Source organism: Phlebotomus papatasi, chromosome 2, assembly GCF_024763615.1.
Source record: "Phlebotomus papatasi isolate M1 chromosome 2, Ppap_2.1, whole genome shotgun sequence".
NCBI lineage: Eukaryota > Metazoa > Arthropoda > Insecta > Diptera > Psychodidae > Phlebotomus > Phlebotomus papatasi.
Genome location: NC_077223.1, coordinates 29,410,341 through 29,431,853, shown reverse-complemented (window position 1 = coordinate 29,431,853; position 21,513 = coordinate 29,410,341). Strand labels below are relative to the sequence as shown.

Here is a 21,513-nt window from a genome sequence, read left to right as displayed (position 1 = left end):
ACTAAAGCATTAAAAATATACAAATAAAAATGAAGTACTAAATTTATCAAGAAAAAAAGCCCTGTCCTAATTGTACCATTATTCAACTTGTACCATTGTCTAACTTGTACCACTTTACCCTAAATTAATTATACTAAAGAATTATTTTTCCTAGAACTCATATTTTGTTAAATATATTTGGAAAAATTGCTTTCTTATTCCGTTGATTTATTCAAGATAATACTTACTCTACTGTAAAGTTTGTTTGACTGAAAAGTATGAACTTACCATGAGGCCAGCCCTGTCAGCTACACTGTCTTTGTCTACACCTGTGATGAAAATGCCCAAGCCATATTCAACACCGCCACGAATCATAAGGCCTAGAGACTGACCCGGTTCAATCAACAATTCCACACGTCGGATTCTGAATGAAACAAAGATGTGGTATGAGTATGAGGCAAAAGGAGTTAAATGGCACGGAAGACGTTTATAATAAATCATTGAAGATTCACCTGTCTCGTCTCTCGTGGCGTCGACCACCATACTCCATCGGCGGCGACGCTGGCCTCCCATGGCGATCCATCCATGAGCAGGTTTGCCTATATGGCGGTGGATACCCCGATTCTCGAGGTGGGGGCCCAAATCCGTGCAGAGGTGCCGATGAGGTGAGTGAAGGTGGTGATCGCACAGTCATGCTTATCTGACGTGATGATTTCAGGATCTGCACACACTTCTGCATGAGGAAAAAATGGCAATAGAACAAAACTAGATAGACGACAAGGGACAACTACGGATGAAAATAAGAAGCTGATGGGCACCATCAATTTCACTAACAGAGTCACAATGTAATTCTGCAAACAGAAAAATTGCGAGTATGTCAAGGGTTTTGACAAAGTGCTAAAGAAACCATTACTGAATGAAAACATCCACTATATAAAACCAAATGAAAGACGGTATACGTAGGTAGCTAATGCGTTTTGCGAATAAATGATCTATTCATCGTGTTGAAAAATGATAAAGTAGCATAGGGTGATTCTGTGAAAATTAAGAAAATAGAAAGTATTCTTGGCACATGAATAAATTTAAATTTTCTACAATATTGCCGTAACATTTTAATTCTTCAGAGAGATGACATTTGTTTTTTTTTTTGGTTCCCCCCTTACCTACCCCCCTTACCAAGGTCTTAGGCCTTGAGGCCTATTTTGACCAAAATCAAATGTTAAGAGAACCGAAATACATTCATCCATGTATTCAAAAATACCAAATCGTCGATCAATAAAAAAAAATTTCCTATATCAACTGGTAAAAATAAGTAATTAAATAAATAAATAATAGATATGAATTAGGACCTTACACATCACTAGCCGTGTTAAGATGACATTTGACTTCTTGAGTAAATTTTAAACCCGGCCTTGTTTAGGAGATATGGCTAAAATAATGCTCAGCGCACAATAACTTTTGTTTTGTAAACATGTTTTTGACATTTCAGTGAGAGTGAATGAAATCTAGATCTAGTCATCTCACTCACTCTTTGAAAATGTTGAAAACATGTTTACAAACAAAAGTTATTGTGCGCTGGGCATAAGGGTATTTATAAATGTTTTTAATTTAACTGTTGAATAATGAGGTATACACTAGAGAAGAAAACCATCACCATCCTGGAATCATGATTGTGAAACTGAAGCTACGTTCACGGTAAAACTTCTTATGAACAACGAAAACAATTTTTTTTACCCCATGTGTTTGGAATACCCATCGGGCACGTCCAAGGTGACGGATAGGGTATGACTGCAGTTGGTCCTAGAACCGGCTATTTTTTTTTGTAAATAACTACTGGTAAGTACCGGAATCTTTGCGTCCACAAGAAGTCCTCAGTGTATACTAAACCGCGGAACATCCCAAAACCCGTGTTTCCCGGGTAAGGAGGCCTATGACATCAAGATTGCAACCTGATTCACAGTAATTTTTTCGTAAAAGAAACACAACTAAGAGTCTCGGAGAACGGATCGATTGCTCTGAAAATAATTTACGCGAGACAATGAACAAGCTGTTGCTTCAACCACTGGTCCCGCCCGGGGTCAGGGTGTACCACCGAGGGCTGCGTTGTCAAGAGAGTGCCCCCCCCCTACATATACATATGATGGTAATCTCCCGACAGCTTGTACAATGCACTTTACATGCCACTGGATCCCTATATTGAAACAGGTGAAGAAGTTCAAGTATCTCGGGGTGTTATTCACGAGTGATGGTAAGATGTATAAAGAACTGTCGTCGCGGATCAGTCAGACGTCTACTATAATGAAAAAGCGTGGCAGAAGCATGACAAGGAAGGCCGAGCTTAGTCGTTGTGCTAAATTATCGGTTTTTAAAGTCGTCTTCATTCTATTCTCACCTATGAGTAATTCTATTCTCACTCATGAGATTTGAGTAACAACCGAAAAAATGAGATTGCTAATACAAGCTACCGAGATGAGGTACCTTCGAGCGGTTATACGGGAATCACTCATCGAGATCGAGTGAGCAACGTGGCCATTCCTAGGACAAGGACAAGGACAAGGACAAGGACAAGAACAAGAACTAGGACAAGGCCGTTCCTTATAACAAGGTGGTTAAATCAAATTCAGGATCTTGCTTGAGAAGGCCTTGGAATTAACCACAAACATCTTCATGAAGTGGAGAAAGATCGACAGACCTGAGTTGCTAACCGGGATGTCCTGGACCCGTAACTCCGATAAGAATAAGCGGTTGAAAATGATGATGATAATGATATTTTTTTTAACGGAATTAATGTTTAAAACTCTTACACTCTCCAATGCTTTCAACCGAATTACAGGACAGCTGATAAAAGATAAAGGCTCGGGCGTGATTAATGTATACAAGGGAGCATGGAACTCACTCAAAATCAAGTCAAATGATACGAATAAAAAATACGCGATTGGAATTTCGTTTCAGTAGTTGAAGTAAAGTAATCAAGAAATTATTAGGAGTAAAACAGAAAATAATTTTGCGTTAGGATCATGGTGACTTAACTGTCCTGAAGGAGGAAGATTTCTTTTAAATTTAATTTCAAATGCTCAAATAAAATTTGTAAAAATTCTGAAATCATTTAGACATTGTTGTCGAGTTATAAAAAATATTGAAACTTAAGACACAACGTTAGAAAACTTGTACTTGTTCTATCGAAAAAATAAAAAAAATATATATGGAATATTTATTTTAAATAACGTCAAATTTGTCAAAGTTATCCTTTATCAAAAGAATCACCCTATAGCTAGAACATAACAACAGTTGTTGAGTAACACACATAAATGAAATGGAACGAAGATGAATATTTTGAAATATTTCATTCACTTAATAACTGTAAATTTACACTAGAAAATAGGAGTATCATCTAACTGAATAAAAGAAAATTGAAAATGATTCTATGATGATAATGTTCTTGTTATGGAAATTTAAGCAAATGTATTTACATTGAGAAAGATGATGAAATGGTTTTCTTGAGAATTATCACTTAATGTATTTAGACATATAATCAAATACAAACATAATCTATCTATGCTAAATTTCTATTGCCAATTTTTTCCATTTTTGCATATCTTTATCAATATTTAGGATCGATAAATTTAAAATGAAAATGTAATTCTTAGACTGGAATCCCAAAAAAAATAATTGTTTTAATTTCAACTTTATGAAAATTTACTCATTTCTAAAAACTACGAACTTTGTGATTTTCTTTTTTCATTTATCATAGAAGTCATCGGATAATAATACATTAGTAAAATTATATTTAATAAAACTTCATGCAATCCTTTGTCTGGCTTTCCTATTCAAACAAAATCTGAAATATGCCTGTTCATGCTACAAATAATTGTACTTTCTCTCTTTTTTGCTTCTACATACAATTTTTTCTCTTTTGTTTGAATATGGAATAAAAAAAAAGTGTTTATTTATAGTACCTTTAATGCTTCGTCGTGACTTATTGCAGTAAACGGAGTTCCATTAACTTCTAGGATGGTATCGCCTGGTCGAAGGCCAGCTCTTTCAGCAACAGATCCTTCTTCAATTCGTGAGATATATACCCCTATTCCTGGATATTAATTAAACAACAATTAAACTTTTATTAGAGTGTATTTTTCAAAATGAAAACGTCACGCATGAAAATAAATAATTCTCAAAGTTTAATATCATATCCCCAATGCATTTCAAAATTAATAGTTATAGGGATAAGTGGGGTACTTTTGAATGGGGAACCTTTGAAATAGAGTAATTTGTTTTCTATTTTTAAATGGAATGATGACCCTAATCATGATATAATTCAGCTTTACAAATTAATTGTGAAATAAAATTACAATATGGTAAAGTTTAGTATTTATCATTTCAAAAGGGGAGAAAAAGCTCGATTTTAAAAGGAGTCTAAATTCAAATATATTCCTTTTCCTTAAAATGCGCAAATTAATAATTTTTCAATCAGATTGTTGGTACGATAATTAGATAGAATTAGATTAGATTAGAATTAGATAACACCGATTAAACCAAGGCTTCGCTACTTACGATATTTTTGCCGACAAAAAGTAAAGATTAAATCAATATACGAAAGAGTTTTTGAGTTTTAAAGCTTGAGCTCCCTTTTAACACTTCAAAATATAATTTTTACAACTTCAAAAGGCTTTCACTAAGCTTTATCCTTTTCAAATACATTTTAGGGGTTGTCAAAGTGGAATTTGCGCTGACCAATAGTTCACAAAAAGCTACAACAGTAACACATGGTTTAAAAATATTTTATTGCTCATAACAATTTTCTATCAATTTGAAGTTTTCTGGGATCGAAACCCCTTCATATTATTTAAAAAATTAAATTGATGAAGAAATACGATTCAAAGTTCACTTTAACCCTTAAGGCGTCTACACATTGAGAGCAGTTTTCGTCAAAAAAATGCTTTTTTGAAGGAAATCATCTGCACTGCTACACAGGAAAACGTCATAATTCTGTCAGAAATGCAATTTTTGATGAAAATTATTTCCAGTGTATCGAGGCTCTAAGTCTCTAAGAGAACAGCTTTGCATACCTTTTACTTCCGTCATTAAATAATTTGGTAAACCCTTTACGGACGATTTAATCACCGAAGACCCATTAAGTTATTTTCTGACTAAATAGAGCTTTTTTTTAATGTTTGTACATAGGGGGAAATGGGGCACCTTTGAAATTGAGATTTCTGTCCTATGCTTAAGTCGAATTGTGCCATATCATAATGTAATTTAGCTTCTCAATCTGTGTGTGCAGCTAAATTATGTCCCAATAAGGCTCAATTTTACTTAAAAATAGGTTAAAAATCCCAATTTCAAAGATACCCCACTTTCAAAGGTACCGTACTTCCCCCTAATCACAAAAAAAGAGAGTTTAACCCTTTAAAGACAAGAGGGTCAAAAATTAGGGGTCAGAAAAAATCACTTTTTCTGACTTCTTAGAGCGAAACGTAACTTTAGAAGACCGTATTAATTTTTTTGGGACACTGGTGCCCCTATCGTCCTTAAGAAGTTATGGAATTTAGGATATTTTTTGCAGATGACCAATTTTCAAGCACCAATATTTAAGCTAAAAAGAAGGATTTTCGAAATCTCACAATGGATAATTGAATTTAATACGTTTTTGTTTATTTCCAATTTTTTATTACTCAAACTCTACAGACTACAGAGAGTGTAGTAATCCCTCGGTTTTGAGTAAATATATGTATTTCGATTTCTTACCCACCAAGGCCCCTAAGGGATCGCATTTTGGCTGAATTTTGGAAATCTAAAGTTTCGAGTTGTGTGATGTCACGCTATTTGTCCGTCTGTGGATTTGTGTGCCCGGTCGTTACCATGCCTAGAGGCCAAACGGTTAGATATAGAGAGTTGGGACCCTCGTAGGACCACCTATAAGTCAACCCTGGGGCTGTCCTCCATTTTCCCGCAAGAAAAATTTCATTTTTCGGTGTGTTTAGAGGTTACCCTGGCGGACATGTCATTTAAATATGAAAATACCGTAGAATAATTTCTAGTAACGATTTTTCAAAATCAAAGGTTAAAAAGGTTCTAGAGAGAGCATTTAACAAGCGAATGGAATCATGTCTGAACTCGTTGGAAAGGTATTAAAAAAGCGTTACAAGCGTAAACCGAATTCAATCGGTTATAAACCGGATAACTAATATTGTAGTAGGACTGTTAACCTCAGAGGAGTTGGAGGGAGAAAGCCCGTCCAGACTAAGGCTGTTTTAAACCAACGCAACGGTACCAATCACTGTTCAGCTGGGTGGTAACTCTAAGGGGTGCTATAACGGCGGCTAACCTCAAGTTATGATATCGCTATACTTTCGTTAGATGGGGTTGTGAGTGCTCAACGAATTATTCCGAACGCACAATTCAATCGCGACCTCGGCCGATCTTCACCAGCGGCAGTCAATGAGGCTCAATTCCTGAAGGTTAGCGATGAAAGATGCTCCAGCATGTTCTGGTGTGGGACCTGTAGCATTTGTGCTATGCAATATGATTACTAATTTTTATTCGAAATTGAATTATATTACTCCAGAATTATTTTGGGCAATATTTTGAGTGATTTATAAATCGATTTAAATCATTTGTAAACCGGTAATGTACCGGTTATTAACCAATAAGTAATTTTTGTCCGAAAATCAATTTTATTACTCTTACTTTGTGGGATCTTTAGAGTGATTAATGAATCGGTTGAAATCGATTGTGAACTGGTATACGGTAAACGATGCGAAGGTACTTTTGTGGTATAACATCGAAGTCATGAGTTTGAGCACTTCGCAAAGCCTGGGATGCTTTTTCCACCCCTTTTAACCAAAAACCTCTTGGGGGTAAGAATAAAAAAAACGGTAGAAAATATTCTTCATTAGAGTAAAACTTTTATCATTCAAGAATATTATCAAAAAAAAATTCTTATATTTTATGGGCTATGTTCTATCAAAAAACAAACATGAAATCCGCCTATGTTTAATTTTCTAAAGTTTGGAGTTAAAAGTACCTTTCATCGTTTATTTGGGTTTTATTTTTAATGTTCAATTTCTGTCAGTGAAAACCTTCTCGTTCATAAAGGGTTAAATGCCATGTGAGATAACGAGGTTCCGATAAACGAAAAATTTATAATGAAAACCTTTTGAAGAAGTGTCCCTATATGAAACCATACACGATATTAATCAAAGTATATAACAACATATAGAAATTAATGCGAAACACATTGTAGTCCCACCTATATGCATCAGCGTCCGGTGTATAGTCTTTAAATATTGATCCGCTTTTGAGGTTTAAACAAGGAATACTTTAGGTATGGATGAGCGAGATAACAGAAGAATAAAAACAAAAAAGCATTGATATAAACCCACCATTTCATCCAAGAAAACGTGTATGAATAAAATTTACTACATTTTTCTGACTCATCCTCAATGTGTTGGTTCAACGAAAACGAATTGAGGGCTTCTTCTTCTTGTGGCAAAACCAATTTCTTCGTGGCATTTACGTGAGAATTTGGGAAATGCACGAAAAAGAGTTCATCAAATAGATCGTAAATTGTGAATGTGGTTTTCTTCATGCTTTTCCCAAAAGTTCAATAATAAAATGCTCGATAGTCTCCATTCTATTTCAAATTGAACTTCAATGCATAATGCATCATGCACAAAATAATTTTCTATGACATAAGAAGCAATTTCGATAAAGTTTTTTTGTGATTACTGACACTCAAAGAAAAGGAAATTAGAATAATAATTTCTTTGGTTCTAAGCTGCTGAAATACGACTTTCATCCCTTAAGGGTCTTTGATGTAAATACAGAATTTTAAAGGGTTCTTCATTAAAATAAGGGATTCTCTTCTAGAGACTAATAAAAACAAAAAGTTTCCCAAGAAAAGAACATGATTTTAAATTAATCTGTTTTGGGTACGTATCACTTCAATGAGCGAAATAAAAGATTCCATGCTGAAATAATTTGAAATAGTTGGGCCAATCCATCTCAAGACGACCATAGGGGTACCCTTCATGGTCTTAGATGTTTTTGAATTTTACATATGTTAAAGTAAACGATAAAATAATATACCCCTATTTTTTTTTCGTCCGAAAAAAAATCCTGGCCGGAGATACATGGCGTCAAAGATGGCGCCTCGCGCTTCATTCCTCAATTGCGATTTTTAGCAAATATTTTAAAATGCTCTATTTCGGGAACGGGTTGAGATTTCTTCTTACTCTTTTTTTATTTGAAAGATAATTTTATACTCTTTAAAACGATATACTTGATTTTGCATTATCTGCTTTAGTTTTTTTGTAACGGTCTTTTAAAAAATTTTTGAAAAAATTTAAAAATTAATTTTTCTCAAAAACCCCATTCTCAAAAATTTTGATTTTTTTACTGTTGATCAGTAACATTGAGTACTACATTCCCTGAAAAGGCGAGCTTCCACTTTTGCACTTACTTCTTTTTTAAAAATATTTGAAAAATTACCATATTTTCAAAATTAAAAATAACCAGTTAAACTCAAAATTTTGAGTTCAACTTTTCAGGGAATATAGTACTCCACAATACTTATAAACAGCCAAAAAATCAAAATTTCTCGAAATCAAGTTTTTGAAAAAAAATTTTTTTTTTGAGTTTTAAATAAAAATGTCTTTTATTGACAAAAATAAGCCTTTAAATCATATTAAACACATGTACTAATTATGTTTTTTTGTTTTCTTTTAGTTTTTCAAAAAAAAAATTTTGGAAATTTTTTTGGATTATTTTTGAAAAAATAAAAAAAAAATTGAAATTCCGTTTAAAAAAAAATCTATATATTGACACATGTGTCAAATGTATCTTAAAGTTTGATTTTTGTCAATAAAAGACATTTTTATTTAAAACTCAAAAAAAAAATTTTTTTCAAAAACTTGATTTCGAAAAATTTTTATTTTTTGGCTGTTTATAAGTATTGTGGAGTACTATATTCCCTGAAAAGTTGAACTCAAAATTTTGAGTTTAGCTGGTTATTTTTAATTTTGAAAATATGGTAATTTTTTAAATATTTTAAAAAAAAAAGTAAATGCAAAAGTGGAAGCTCGCCTTTTCAGGGAATATAGTACTCAATGTTACTGATCAACAGTAAAAAAATCAAAATTTTTGAGAATGGGGTTTTTGAGAAAAATTAATTTTTAAATTTTTTCAAAAAATTTTTAAAAGACCGTTACAAAAAAACTAAAGCAGATAATGCAAAATCAAGTATATCGTTTTAAAGAGTATAAAATTATCTTTCAAACAAAAAAAGAGTAAGAAGAAATCTCAACCCGTTCCCGAAATAGAGCATTTTAAAATATTTTCTAAAAATCGCAATTGATGAATGAAGCGCGAGGCGCCATCTTTGACGCCATGTATCTCCGGCCAGGATTTTTTTTCGGACGAAAAAAAAATAGGGGTAGGGGAAAGTCGTCTGCCTTCAAACGAAAAATGGAGTTCCAAATTTAAGATTTTTTTCTGAAGAATCCACAAAATGGATTTTATTTTCTACTACACCAAAAAATTCTCTTGTTCATTCGGCGTATATGATTACCTCATTTAGCACTCGCAAGTCCTCAGTTTTTCCTTCTGAGGAAATTAAAAAAGTGATGTCGATTTGTATGAAGGCAGCTGGCATAGTCTGCCTTCAAACGCGAGGCAGCTGCCTTTAAATGTTTTTTTTTCACTAAGAATATTGAATCAATAAAACTAAATGGGCTATAAATGATTAGATTGAAGCCTAACGCACTCACTAAAATCATCACTGCAGTCAAAAGACATTAAACAATAACCTTTCTTCACATTTTTCTGAAGCACTGTTTCGCACATGAAAATTTGGAAGAAAAAGCCATTGAAGTTGAAAATTGTCAACTTGAAACATCCCGGCCGGAACAAGATAGCAGGTTATAAGTATTTGTATGACGTTCGTCAGAGAAAAGTAGGAGTTCGATTTCACATGTTTTGATGTATGGAAAGATAGGATTTAAAGGCACACGACATAAGCATTTAAAGGCTGCTGCAGGGTGATATTTTCAAATTTTTGCCACCCACAAAAATTGTGTCATCTGAACCAAAATGTATTAACAGAAATATTAAGCCTGATTAACCTTCTATGTGTCACAATGGAAGATTTATTTGTAAAATGATTTTTACTTTGAAAAATCACATGATTTGTGGAACATCAAAATTACAGTTTAGAGCTCATTTTCATTTTTTTTTTATCTAGCATCTAGGAAATAGGAGCTAGGCTCTCCATTTTTTGATGATTTGTGAGGATGATGGATATCTACCTAATAGTTAATAGAATATAATTTACGCTTTTGAGAACAACGAAAAAATCGCAACATTTGAAGGCTGCTGCATTTAAAGGCAGACGACTTTCCCCTATATTATTTTATCGTGTACTTTAACATATGTAAAATTCAAAAACATCTAAGACCATGACCCCTCGATTTGCGATTTTTTCGGTCGTTTTGAGATGGATTGGCCCAGTTCTATTTACCATTCATTAAAAGAGATTTTTTTAATAAAATGTATACTTCGGGAGAATAACCCATATACAGTTTTATTTTATCCGCGGTTGAAAACCGAAACATAGCTTTTGAATCATATAGTTTGCAGAATCATAAATTGAATAATAATTTTTTGAACACAATGCTTGTTAATTGAGAACTTTTCTGAACTATTTTAATATTACATTAAGAAGTGATTACATTATGTAATAGCAATATACGTACTATATCTTAACTTATACTTCCAATTAAGCCTTCCCGAGAGCTTCATAAATACTCTCTTACTATATTTTTTTTCAACCCGTACATAAATTAATTTTACAACTTAAATAACATAAGCAAATAATGCTACAGAGCAAAAACAAGTGTAAATTTTTGCAATTCATTTTTTATACAAAACTTTTGTTCCGGTTAGGTAATTTTATATTCATTGGACATAAAACTCTCTGTATAACTATGTTTAATTTTGTTCTATAAATTCCTATAGGCATATTTCATTTAAAAACAATATCGTTGCAATTGTTTTTGCTATCACAACAAATAATTGAAAACGAAATACCAATTTTTAGTATTTTGAAGAATTTGAAAACCAAGCAATTCAAATGTTAAACTGTAAACTAATATTGTTGATTTTGTAGAAAATTGTGAAGATAAATTTGCCTAATCTTCTCTTTAGTGGAAAGCGGGAAAAACTTTATTGGTTTAATAAATATTTTATAATTTTATATGTTTATTTTATAGTTTGGAAAAAAACAGATAAGTCTTTGCACATTCGTTGCTGTAGCTTCAGGGTTGATTTTAGTTGTTCTACTCTTCGTAAGTTTGTCTTTAATTTTAAAGTTTAAGTTTGGTCTTTATCGATCCGATCAACAATGCCTAATCGATGAAGACCACCCTTAACGACGAGACACTTTTACGAAATGAAAATCAACAATAAAAATTCAACTGGGAAACATAATCAATGATAAGTCTTGCATATAACCTTGGAAAATCCAACAGAGTCTGATTCGGTGTATTTTGTGCTTCTATGAACGATAGGGACGAAAACAGCCCAAAAATTTAAGTAATTTTTCTGAAAATACCAATGAATAATATTTTTCGCTTCAATGAAAAAATATTACGTATGAGTATTGCAGTTTATATTGCCAAAAGGTGCAGTTTGTATTGCTTAAAAAAATTGGAAGTATAAAAAATAAATAAAATCAATTATGAATTTGAGAATTTAAAAATTCGCCATTTTTGACCTTAAATATTTACTACATAGCAAATAGCTAGAGACTTGCAAATAGTATTCTAGATTCCTTCAACCTTCTTATTTACAATTATGTACAGACATAAGAACAAAAATAACTTTGGGTAGTCAGGAAAAATTATTTTCTTTATGGGACACCGGTGTTCCAATCGTCCTTAAAGAGTTAAGTGTTAGAATGATAGAAAATCTTGTAAAAAGCATGGGGGAAAAGTCACTCTCGAAAACGATTTCTATCTATTTTGATTGCTGCTGAGCTATCAACATTTTAGTGATTTTGCTGACGTAACACTAAATACGTTCAAATGATATCTTCATGACCTAAAGACATACTTCTAGATCATGGTTTAATAATTATAATGGAGGATGAAATACTAATGCCCTGTTATCCCCAAAATAAAGATTTTTTTTAGTAAAACTGAAAAAGTATTACCTGAATCTTTGCCACCTTTCACACAAATCCCAAAACCGTGGCTACCCTCAGCCTGTTGATCTCGCGACATCGTCACAGTTCGTGTGGAGAGCTCATGAATGTTTGGAATACTTCGATCTCGTTCCCGATAAATCTACAACAAATATATCACAAATTGCTGATATTTAGAAGGTCAGCAGGAAATTGTGGTTCTTACCTGATGCGTTGTCGATGGAGGACTGCTGGCTGGACTTCGACGACCAGCACGATCACGTGTACCATTGCTATAATACTGACTCGATGTGGGCACAGAAGAGGATGACGAGGACGTGGTGCCGAAGAGACGGATCACTTGCTCTGGCGAAATTGGTCGCTTCTTGCCGTTGTGGCGTGTTGAATTTGGAACGGTGCCGGCTATATGTAGCAAAAGAACAAAAAGCCACAATAATGGCACGTCATTAGGAAGCGAAAATGATGTAACACTATCATGTTCCAAGATTTAAAAAGGAAAGAGAATGAGAAATCATGTGTTTAGAGGACACCAACCTCCTCCACCTGTTGACAGTCCTGTGGACGAGGAGCCCAAGTATGTACCACGACCCGGCAGTGAGCCACCCTTTGGCGGTGCTCCGGCTGTGTTGTAGTAGTAATGGGGTGAATGAGGGCGCTCCACTATCGTGTAAGACGTTCCCGGTGGTGAATAGTACAATCCGGAGCGACCACGCAGAGAACTCGTGCTACAAATTAAAAAAAATACATACAGGAATATGTAAAATATATATAAATAAATAAATATATTTATAAAAAGCGAACTGACAAGAGTTCGAACACTCTCTTCGAATTTTCTGTTGCACCCTTGTCTTTTTGCATTTGTACTGAAAACGATTTTCATCAATACAAAAAATCATATCAAAAATAACGATTGTTCATTATATTCTTTTATTTGCTTGTTAATGGTTCGAAAACAGGTTGGCCAAAATAGGTTCAGAATCTTTAGAAGTACTCCATTGGCTTTATGACCTTAAAAACGGGTAAATAATGAATGTGTTGAAAGCAGTCAATTTGGACAAACACCAAAATATGGTTTTAGAAAGACAGAAGAGTTACTTGAAAAAGAATTACGTATAGAAAATTTAAGATTCAGATCGTTTGACATCTAGGACCAAATTAACGCCCAAAATATTTCGTTAAGTATCAACTTCGGGTATTCTGCAAAGTCACGACGCTTTGCCACCCCTTTCATTTCGAGAAATTTTTCTTGTATTTGACAATTTCTTAAATAAGGTTAGCTGAATATTAGGAAATATATTTTCTTTGTGAAAATATGTACTTCATTAAAATCGTCAAGTTTTCCTATTTAATATTCTATTTGAGATTCTCATGAATTTATACAAATTGTCTTAATATTATATAATGTGTAATTTCTCATTATTATTCTTGCTGTGTTTCGCTTTTGCCAATTCAAAGGAACTTTTTCAGTTATACCTATAAGCGAAAAAACCTCTAAATACACTAAAAATGCAAATATTTCATTTTAAATTCAAAGAAGATCGAATTTACTTTTCTTTAATGTCGATATGAAGAAATAATTTCTTGAGAGACTTAGAATGTACTTCTCTGAATTTTAGTAATAAATTGATTTAATATATGTTCTTAAATTTTTAAATTTATCTTCATTATTTGCATTAATTTCTAATAGTTATATACACGTTGTTTGCGAATAAAATTCTGTATTAGTAGTATACTTATTTCAACTAACACAGAATCGGACTTATCGAACTACTTAAGTATGAAACGTAGAACAAATAATTGATTTATAAATTTATTGTGATATGCATTTTTTTAATGATTTTCAGGGATGTTTTAAAGGTACATCATGCTAATATTTCGTCCATACACTTTTGAATTGGAGAAGTTTTAAAATAAAGTTTTTTCTCCTATTTCTAAAATGAACTGAACCTTACCGTGATATTATTTAGATCCATTAACCAATGCAATGATGAGTATATTATTATAGCCTCAATTCTTTTCAAAAATAAGAGAAATAAGTCCAATTTCAAAGGTACCTCAATTTAAAGGCGTCCGACTTCCACTTACCTATGACTGAAAAATTCGCAATTTGAATTATTGAAGGTTAAAGGTTAATCACTTTTTATTTCGCATTTTTTAACCGATTCTGTTTGATTTTTGTTTTTTGGAAAGATCGTGAAATTTCGAATCTGGTTGCACCGGTCGTCTTCGGTAGTGAATCGGTTAAGTACCGATAATTGAATAATTTTTTCAACTTGACCGTAACTTTGTTCCCGACCTAGAAGTTAAACGGTAAGAGATATCGACTTCCACTTATCGATGACCCCACCCCATAAGTGGACGTTATCTCTGACGGTAGTTTTCTTTTTTCCTAACCCTCTTCGGTTTTTATCAAAATTGGCCTAAGCTTTTCCAATTATTTTTGGACATTTTTTATAATCTTATTAATCTTCAGAGAAAAGATCGTTTAATACGACAAAAGACTAATACATCATGAAAAAGAAAGCATTTCCGCCGTTTGGCTTTAGAGGCTGGTCATCAACGTTGAGACGGCGGAGGACACATGGCATAGTGGGGCTAATTTGAAGTCACATGTTGGTAATAAAATACAAAAAAAAACAGTTGAACATCTCATCCAAACATACCTTTGACCAGAAAATTCGACATTTTGAATTATTGAAGTTCAAAAGTCAATCACAATGCAGGGCAAATTTTTTCAACAGATTTGGCTTAATTTGGATTTTTTGGAAAGGTCTTGACATTATTACTCGACTATAACAATCCCAATCGGTAATTAATTGGTCAAATAAACGTGATATTGATTTATTTTTCTCGAATATCCCTTTTTATTTGCACGTAAGAATGTTACTAATGATAATAACATTCTAAAATGCACACTTCTCAGTAAATTTCATAGTTCAAAATTGTTTTCCTGTTTGTGGAATGAATTTAATCGTATATAAACCGGTAGGGAAAACCGGGGTAGAATTAGCCACCAAATGAAATTTTTCATTGCGTATAATTTGTAGAAAAAATGTTTGTATGAAAATATTTCAATAAATAGGAAGAGAATAAAGAGTGGTTTCCTTAATATTCCTTCGTAGGCAAACTATAAGATACCACTCTAATACTATACATACGTGGCTAATTCTGCTCCGGTCTCCCCTATATACTAAAAAAAACATCCAAAAACATAAATCACGCATAACTCTATCTTGTGAGTTCGAAAATTTCGCAAAGCTAGGATCTTGGTTGGGATACTTTGCCATCTCTTTGAATTATTTAATTCAGCTTAGTTTTCAATAAAACTTATATTCTTTTTCTTAATGACTGCAAACGGTCTGTAAAACGCGTCGCAGTAAAATTTAAGACAGGAACAGTTTTGTTGTAAGATTATTTAGTTCATTTAAACTCGGTCAAGGATAATTTCTGTCAAACTTTTATAATGAAAAACTATAAATCCCTGTAATGGAGGGCGGGACAGCTTACACTGCATACATTTTCCCAACTATTTAATATACAACTTTTCATAGGATAAGTTTAACCCCATAAGGAGGAGAGGCATTGAACTTTTGCTCAGCGCTCTTTTTAAATTATTCGTAGTAAAATTGTAAGTAAAAATTTCATAATTGTGACGAGTAATTTTCAGGTTTTTTTTCCGAACTGCAGAAGGATTAACTCAGTCGATATATTTTTTCAATAGTAGATTTAAGCTAAGTTTGGATTTTAGGTTTGGAATGTATTACAAATACATCGATAAGTAGGGGAGACTGGGGCAAAAAGTCACAAATCGATAAATTCAAAATTCAATATCTTCCAAGGTAAATAGCGGCTCAAATAGCGGCTCAAATTTTTTTTCTATAGATAGCCTCCATAGATCTTCTTCAATGTCGTAAGTTTCTTAGAATTCAAACAAGGAATTCATAAAAAAATATCGAACTTTTTAGTCATATTTTTGAAATATTTTGCTTGCAGAAGATAACAATTATTACCTACTTATTTTCCAAAACTGATGCACTGGTAAATATTTTCTAAATAATTTGGATTTTTGAATACGAATCCGCTATCTATTTTAGAATTTCACAAAAGTTCTTTTCTCCAGAAATTATTTTATTAAAAATGGCCACTTGGGGTAAAAAGTAACAAAAGGTATAGAGCAAAAAGTAACAAAAAAGCGAAGCAATTTCTGATGTCTCACGGCAAAAAGAAACGTCATTATCATGTCTCGTCGCTTGTTGTTTACATTGGTCAAACAATTTGCAGTCTTTTTTGTGTTTTTTTCTAAAATAGCTTGAAAAGCGCTTTTCTCGTTTTCTCACTTTTCTCGCAGAGAAAACGATGTTTTTACAAAGGTGTAGATGAATAAATTTTCTATGAAAATATGTCCTCTAGGTATTTTTTCAAATTTACGGAAGCCTGTAATGAAGCGAATCAAAATATGATAATACCCATTGTCTGGTACTATTTGTCCCAGAATTTTTGAGAATAGTCACAAAATTACCTTTTAGAAATTGGCCCGATAAACATAATTCCTTGCAAAATGGAGGAAAATTACTTTCACAAAGTTGTAGAGCGGAAAATTTCCTATAAAACTGAGCTAATCAGAAATTTTCGAAGCACTCGAGTAGCTTGTAAAAAAATAAAATATCCGTTTTGTGACTTTTTGCCCCAGTCTCCCCTACCTTCTTTTAGGGCTACTGTAAGTACACTTACAATATGTATTTGGAGGCGACGATAAATACATAAAACAACAAAATCCTCCCCAATCTGAAATCCCCGAATTTTCTCCAGGATGGTAGTAAAGGCACTTATAGGTAAGTCTCATAACAGTGATATTGCATTTGTTGAATGTTTCTAGAATATCCCTCCCTGTGCAAATTGCATTTGGTTGCAATTGCATTCACCCGCACATTTCCCCATTCATTCTACTGTCTCCACTATGGCGTGCACTACCCCTAATATTAATGGCAATTTTCTCTTATGTCTTCATCTGCCTTAAACCCTTTTCCTCAAATGACGCTGTGCATCATCGACAACGGCAATAATTGCATTAGCAACGTCAACATTAATTGCATTATCGCACTTAATGTGAGAGAATCAATTTCAGCCATATCCCTTCGTGGTGAAATTGAATTTTGCACAAAGAAGAAAATGCCTGGTAATTGCTGCTCCCCCCCTACACCCACCCACAACCCACCAGTATCCGGTGCTTTCAGCTCTTTTTACCTGTTTCCAATTCGCGACGTTGTGCTGCCATATGGGCCCACAATGTCCTCCGCCTCGAAGCTGTTTGAGCGAATATGACTGGAACTCGAGGATACAGCCGTTGGGGGCGGATGCTGCGGATGCCCCGAGCTGTGAACCGAATGGTAGCCTCGTGAACTCCAACGCGGTGGTTGGAGTTCGCACAGCTCCGCATAGTCGCTTCCTGCGCCCATCGCCAGGGGGTCTCCGCCACTTTGGGCGCCCCCTAAGCGCATTTCCGCACACCTGAAACAACAAACACATCAGCAAATTTAATCAGTTGGATAATACAGCTTCACACTATTAAGCAATTATACATAAAATAAATTCTTCCATTCCATCGTTCAAATACGCTGAAACTGTTTGATTAAATCCATTAAATCCACTTAGATTGTCATTTAAACACTTTATCAAAGAACTTCCGAGTGTGGTATGCAAAACACCTGCTTTTTTCCCTTATAAAATGATTAATTAACAAAAATACCCAAAGATTTATGATTCATACAAAAAATCTGATAGGGTCATTATGATTTTAATCAATAAAAAGCTTTGGAATTTGGCTCTTCTTTTGTAACCTCCAACTAAAAGAGAAAGATGTATATAAGCTCTTGATGGTTCAATTAGATTCAATAGATATATGTACGTACATGTACATAATCTTCAACATATAATCCCTAATGTAATTTGGAGAATCAATTTTTTTGATAAAATTGTTATGCCGCTTATTCGTCAGTTATAAAATCTACACGCAAAATCGTTATGAACAACGCACAATAAATTTTGTTTGTAAATATGTTTTCAAAATTTCCTATTAGTGTGAGTGCACTGAGAGAAATCCGAAAAAGTTAAAATAACATTCCGGAAATGTTAATTTTACCCTGCAGTATTGATCCGAAATCTATGTAAATATTATGTTTTTTACGTGTATTAGGGGTTAAAGTTACCCTTTTTCGTGTTAGTTTTACCCTTAAAAGGTGTAAAATTAACATTAAAAAATGTTGATATATTTTGACGCCTAAAAAATGTTAAAGTTACGAGGAAATAATGTTAATCGCACCCCGCTTTTTTTTCGTCAGTGCGAGATCAAGATCTAAATTTCATTCATTCTCACTTGAAGCATCACCTTAATTTATGCCTTTCCACCTTCATATAAAAAACAGATTTTTCAAATTATCAAAGAAAAAGACTTAGAATTGTTTATTTAATTTTCAAATATGTTTTACCATCTTACCAATACTAAAAAATATATAATTCTCACCCATTTATAATATTAAAATTTAATAATTTTGATAAAATTAAGTAGCAGATTTAGAAGATTTAGATTAGTCTTCTGATAAGTAGGAATAAGTTCGATATGTTCAGACGACTTAAGCTTTGCACGACTGAAGCTTCGGAAAACTTGTTTTTTTTTTTCAATATTTATAATGAATTTAACCCATATAGATCTTTTCAAAAAATATAAGGCATAGAACTAGCGGAACTAGCTATATATTAATTAAAATAAGGATTAACGTGATATGAATAATACAGAACACATCCCGGTGATAGCCAGTGGATTCCAAGTTACCTCAAGAAGAAAAACAGAATAGTATTCACATAAGAATAAGGTCCCAATCCAGCATCCAAGACTGTTAGCTCTGGGCAAGATCGAAAAAGTGTTTTTCTTTTTTAAGTGACTTTGAAGCCACTAGTTATCACCAGCGGGTTATAGGACTAACTATCAAAATCAATTATTACTCTGGTCAGATTGATTAAAAACAAAACACGAAAAAAATTATTGGTTCGAATCCGAGATTGTGGAAAGTGGTGCACCTTTGAATTGGGGCACCTCTGAAATTTGAATTTTTGTCCTGAGGGGTAATTCACGAAATATCCAGACAAAATTGACTGGGCGGTGAATATGGCGGAGACAAATTTGTTGTGGCCGGTGTGGCCAAAAGTGAAACAGCCCTATTAAAACAGTTTTCCCTCCGTATTTATCGCCGAAAAGCAGGCAAAACGTAAATGGCAAAACGTAATTCAAAGCATTTTAAGATAGAGGAATATTTTTAAAATACCAATATAAATTATTTATATTTTGATGAAGTTTTTTTGAATATTGAATAGTACAATTATATTGTTTCATATAAAATAAAATAAAATAAATATTGCAACACTGAGAAAATAGGTGTGATTATGAAAGAATCACACCTAAAAAGGGATGCGATTAAATTTTTCCTCATAAATTTAACACTTTTCAGGTGTAAAAATATATCAACATTTTTTAATATTAATTTTACACCTTATTAAGGGAAAAATTAACATGAAAAATGATACCTTTAACCCCTAATACACCTAAAAAGGGTAATATTTACACCGATTTCGGATCAATACTGCAGGGTAAAATTAACATTTCCGGAATGTTATTTTAACTTTTTCGGATTTCTCTCAGTGAATAATGCAATTACCTCTCAGGAGTAGCATAGAAAAAAATTGTATTTTTTCCGATAATAAAGATATTATTCTTTGTAAATAAACGTGGTAAATGTTACATCAAACGCTGAAAATTTGGTATTTGATGCATGCATTTATTACCACATGGTGGTCTTGAGAGGGTTAATTTGATATGACAAATAGGGTTTTTTTTTATATCATTGTAGAAGTCGTAGCTTGGTGAAAATTTAGGTCCGAAATAAATCGTACAGTAGAACCCCGCTATAGGCCATCGCTCTATAGTCCACAATTTATCGACCGTTGATTTCAAAACATTGATTTTAAGTTAGGTTACTTTATTGAGTATTTGTGATAAATGTGATCCATAATGAGGAGAGCGAAGACAAGTACCACAATCGCAAAGAAAGTGGAAGCCGTCGAGCAATTTCAATACCAAAAGTCGTTGATAATTTTAAAAAATGACACGGCCTATAGTGCGACCCAAGTGTCAAATCTGGAACCAAATAAGGACTATAGCGAGGCTCTACTGTATTACCAATAAAAAAATCTAGAATCTAAAATCCCTAAATAATAATTCCTTTAATCTCTGCACTTTCCCAAAACGCATTTTTTAGAACTCATGGAGAATTTAAACGTTGATAAAATTTTAAAATCCACTAATTAATTTATTATTATTGTTGTGTCTGGGCATCTTTACTTAAATAAAATAATGCAAATAAATTTTTTTTTCATAAGATTTTGCTAAAAAAAAATCGTACCCTCCAATCTCGCGCTGGAGAGTAAAATTGTCTGGATACATCCCGAAATTCCAGCAGATACAAAACTCAAAACTTTATACACCCTCCATTTTTAGGGAGAAGACGGAGAAGACGAACCTTTCAACAGGATGGTGAAATTTGCCTGACAGAAAACAGGTAGTAACCAGTCAAAATTTTGTCTGGATACTTTCGTGAATTGCCCCTCTGATCTTAACCCTTTAAGGACGATTGGAACACCGGTGTCCCATAAAGAAAATAATTTTTCCTGACTACCTAAAGTTATTTTTTTCTTATGTCTGTACATAATTGTAAAGTAGAAGGTTGAAGGACTCTAGAATATTTTTTGCAAGTCTCTAGCTATTTGCTATGTAGTAAATATTTAAGCTAAAAAATGGTGAATTTTTAAATTCTCAAATACGTAATTGATTTTATTTATTTTTTATACTTCCAATTTTTTTAAAGCAAAATCCTTTTGGCAATGAAAACTACAATACTCATACGTAATATTTTTCATTAAAGCGAAAAATATTATTCATTGGTATTGTCAGAAAAATTACTTAAATTTTTGGGCTGTTTTTGTCCCTATCGTCCATAAAAGCACAAAATATACCGAATCAGATTCTGTTGGACTTTAAAAGGTGAGATGTAAGACTTATCATTGATTATGTTTCTCAGTTTAATTTTTATTGTTGAATTTCAGTCCGTAAAAAGTGTCTCGTCGTTAAAGGGTTAAAAGGAATTAAGGTATCATAATATAACTTATAGCTTCACAATTGGTTTTTGGAACTAAATTATATCACGGAAAGGTCCAGTTCCATTCAAAAATAGTAGAAAAGCTTCATTTCAAAGCTGCCCCACTTCCCTTAATGCAATTTTTACTTT

General features: G+C 33.0%; 1 protein-coding gene across 1 annotated transcript in view; it reads right to left on the bottom strand.

Annotated features, from left to right (window-relative positions):
* The window catches only part of LOC129803404 (whirlin), a 125,962-nt gene that overhangs the window by 61,601 nt on the left and 42,848 nt on the right, over positions 1-21,513 (bottom strand). The window contains exons 3-9 of the mRNA XM_055849929.1: positions 17,423-17,686; positions 12,713-12,903; positions 12,384-12,580; positions 12,188-12,320; positions 3,936-4,066; positions 492-712; positions 268-403 (exon numbers count right to left, since the gene is read on the bottom strand). Coding sequence (XP_055705904.1) covers positions 268-403; positions 492-712; positions 3,936-4,066; positions 12,188-12,320; positions 12,384-12,580; positions 12,713-12,903; positions 17,423-17,676 — 1,263 coding nt within the window. The 5' untranslated portion in view covers positions 17,677-17,686. The remainder of the gene's footprint in view (positions 1-267; positions 404-491; positions 713-3,935; positions 4,067-12,187; positions 12,321-12,383; positions 12,581-12,712; positions 12,904-17,422; positions 17,687-21,513) is intronic.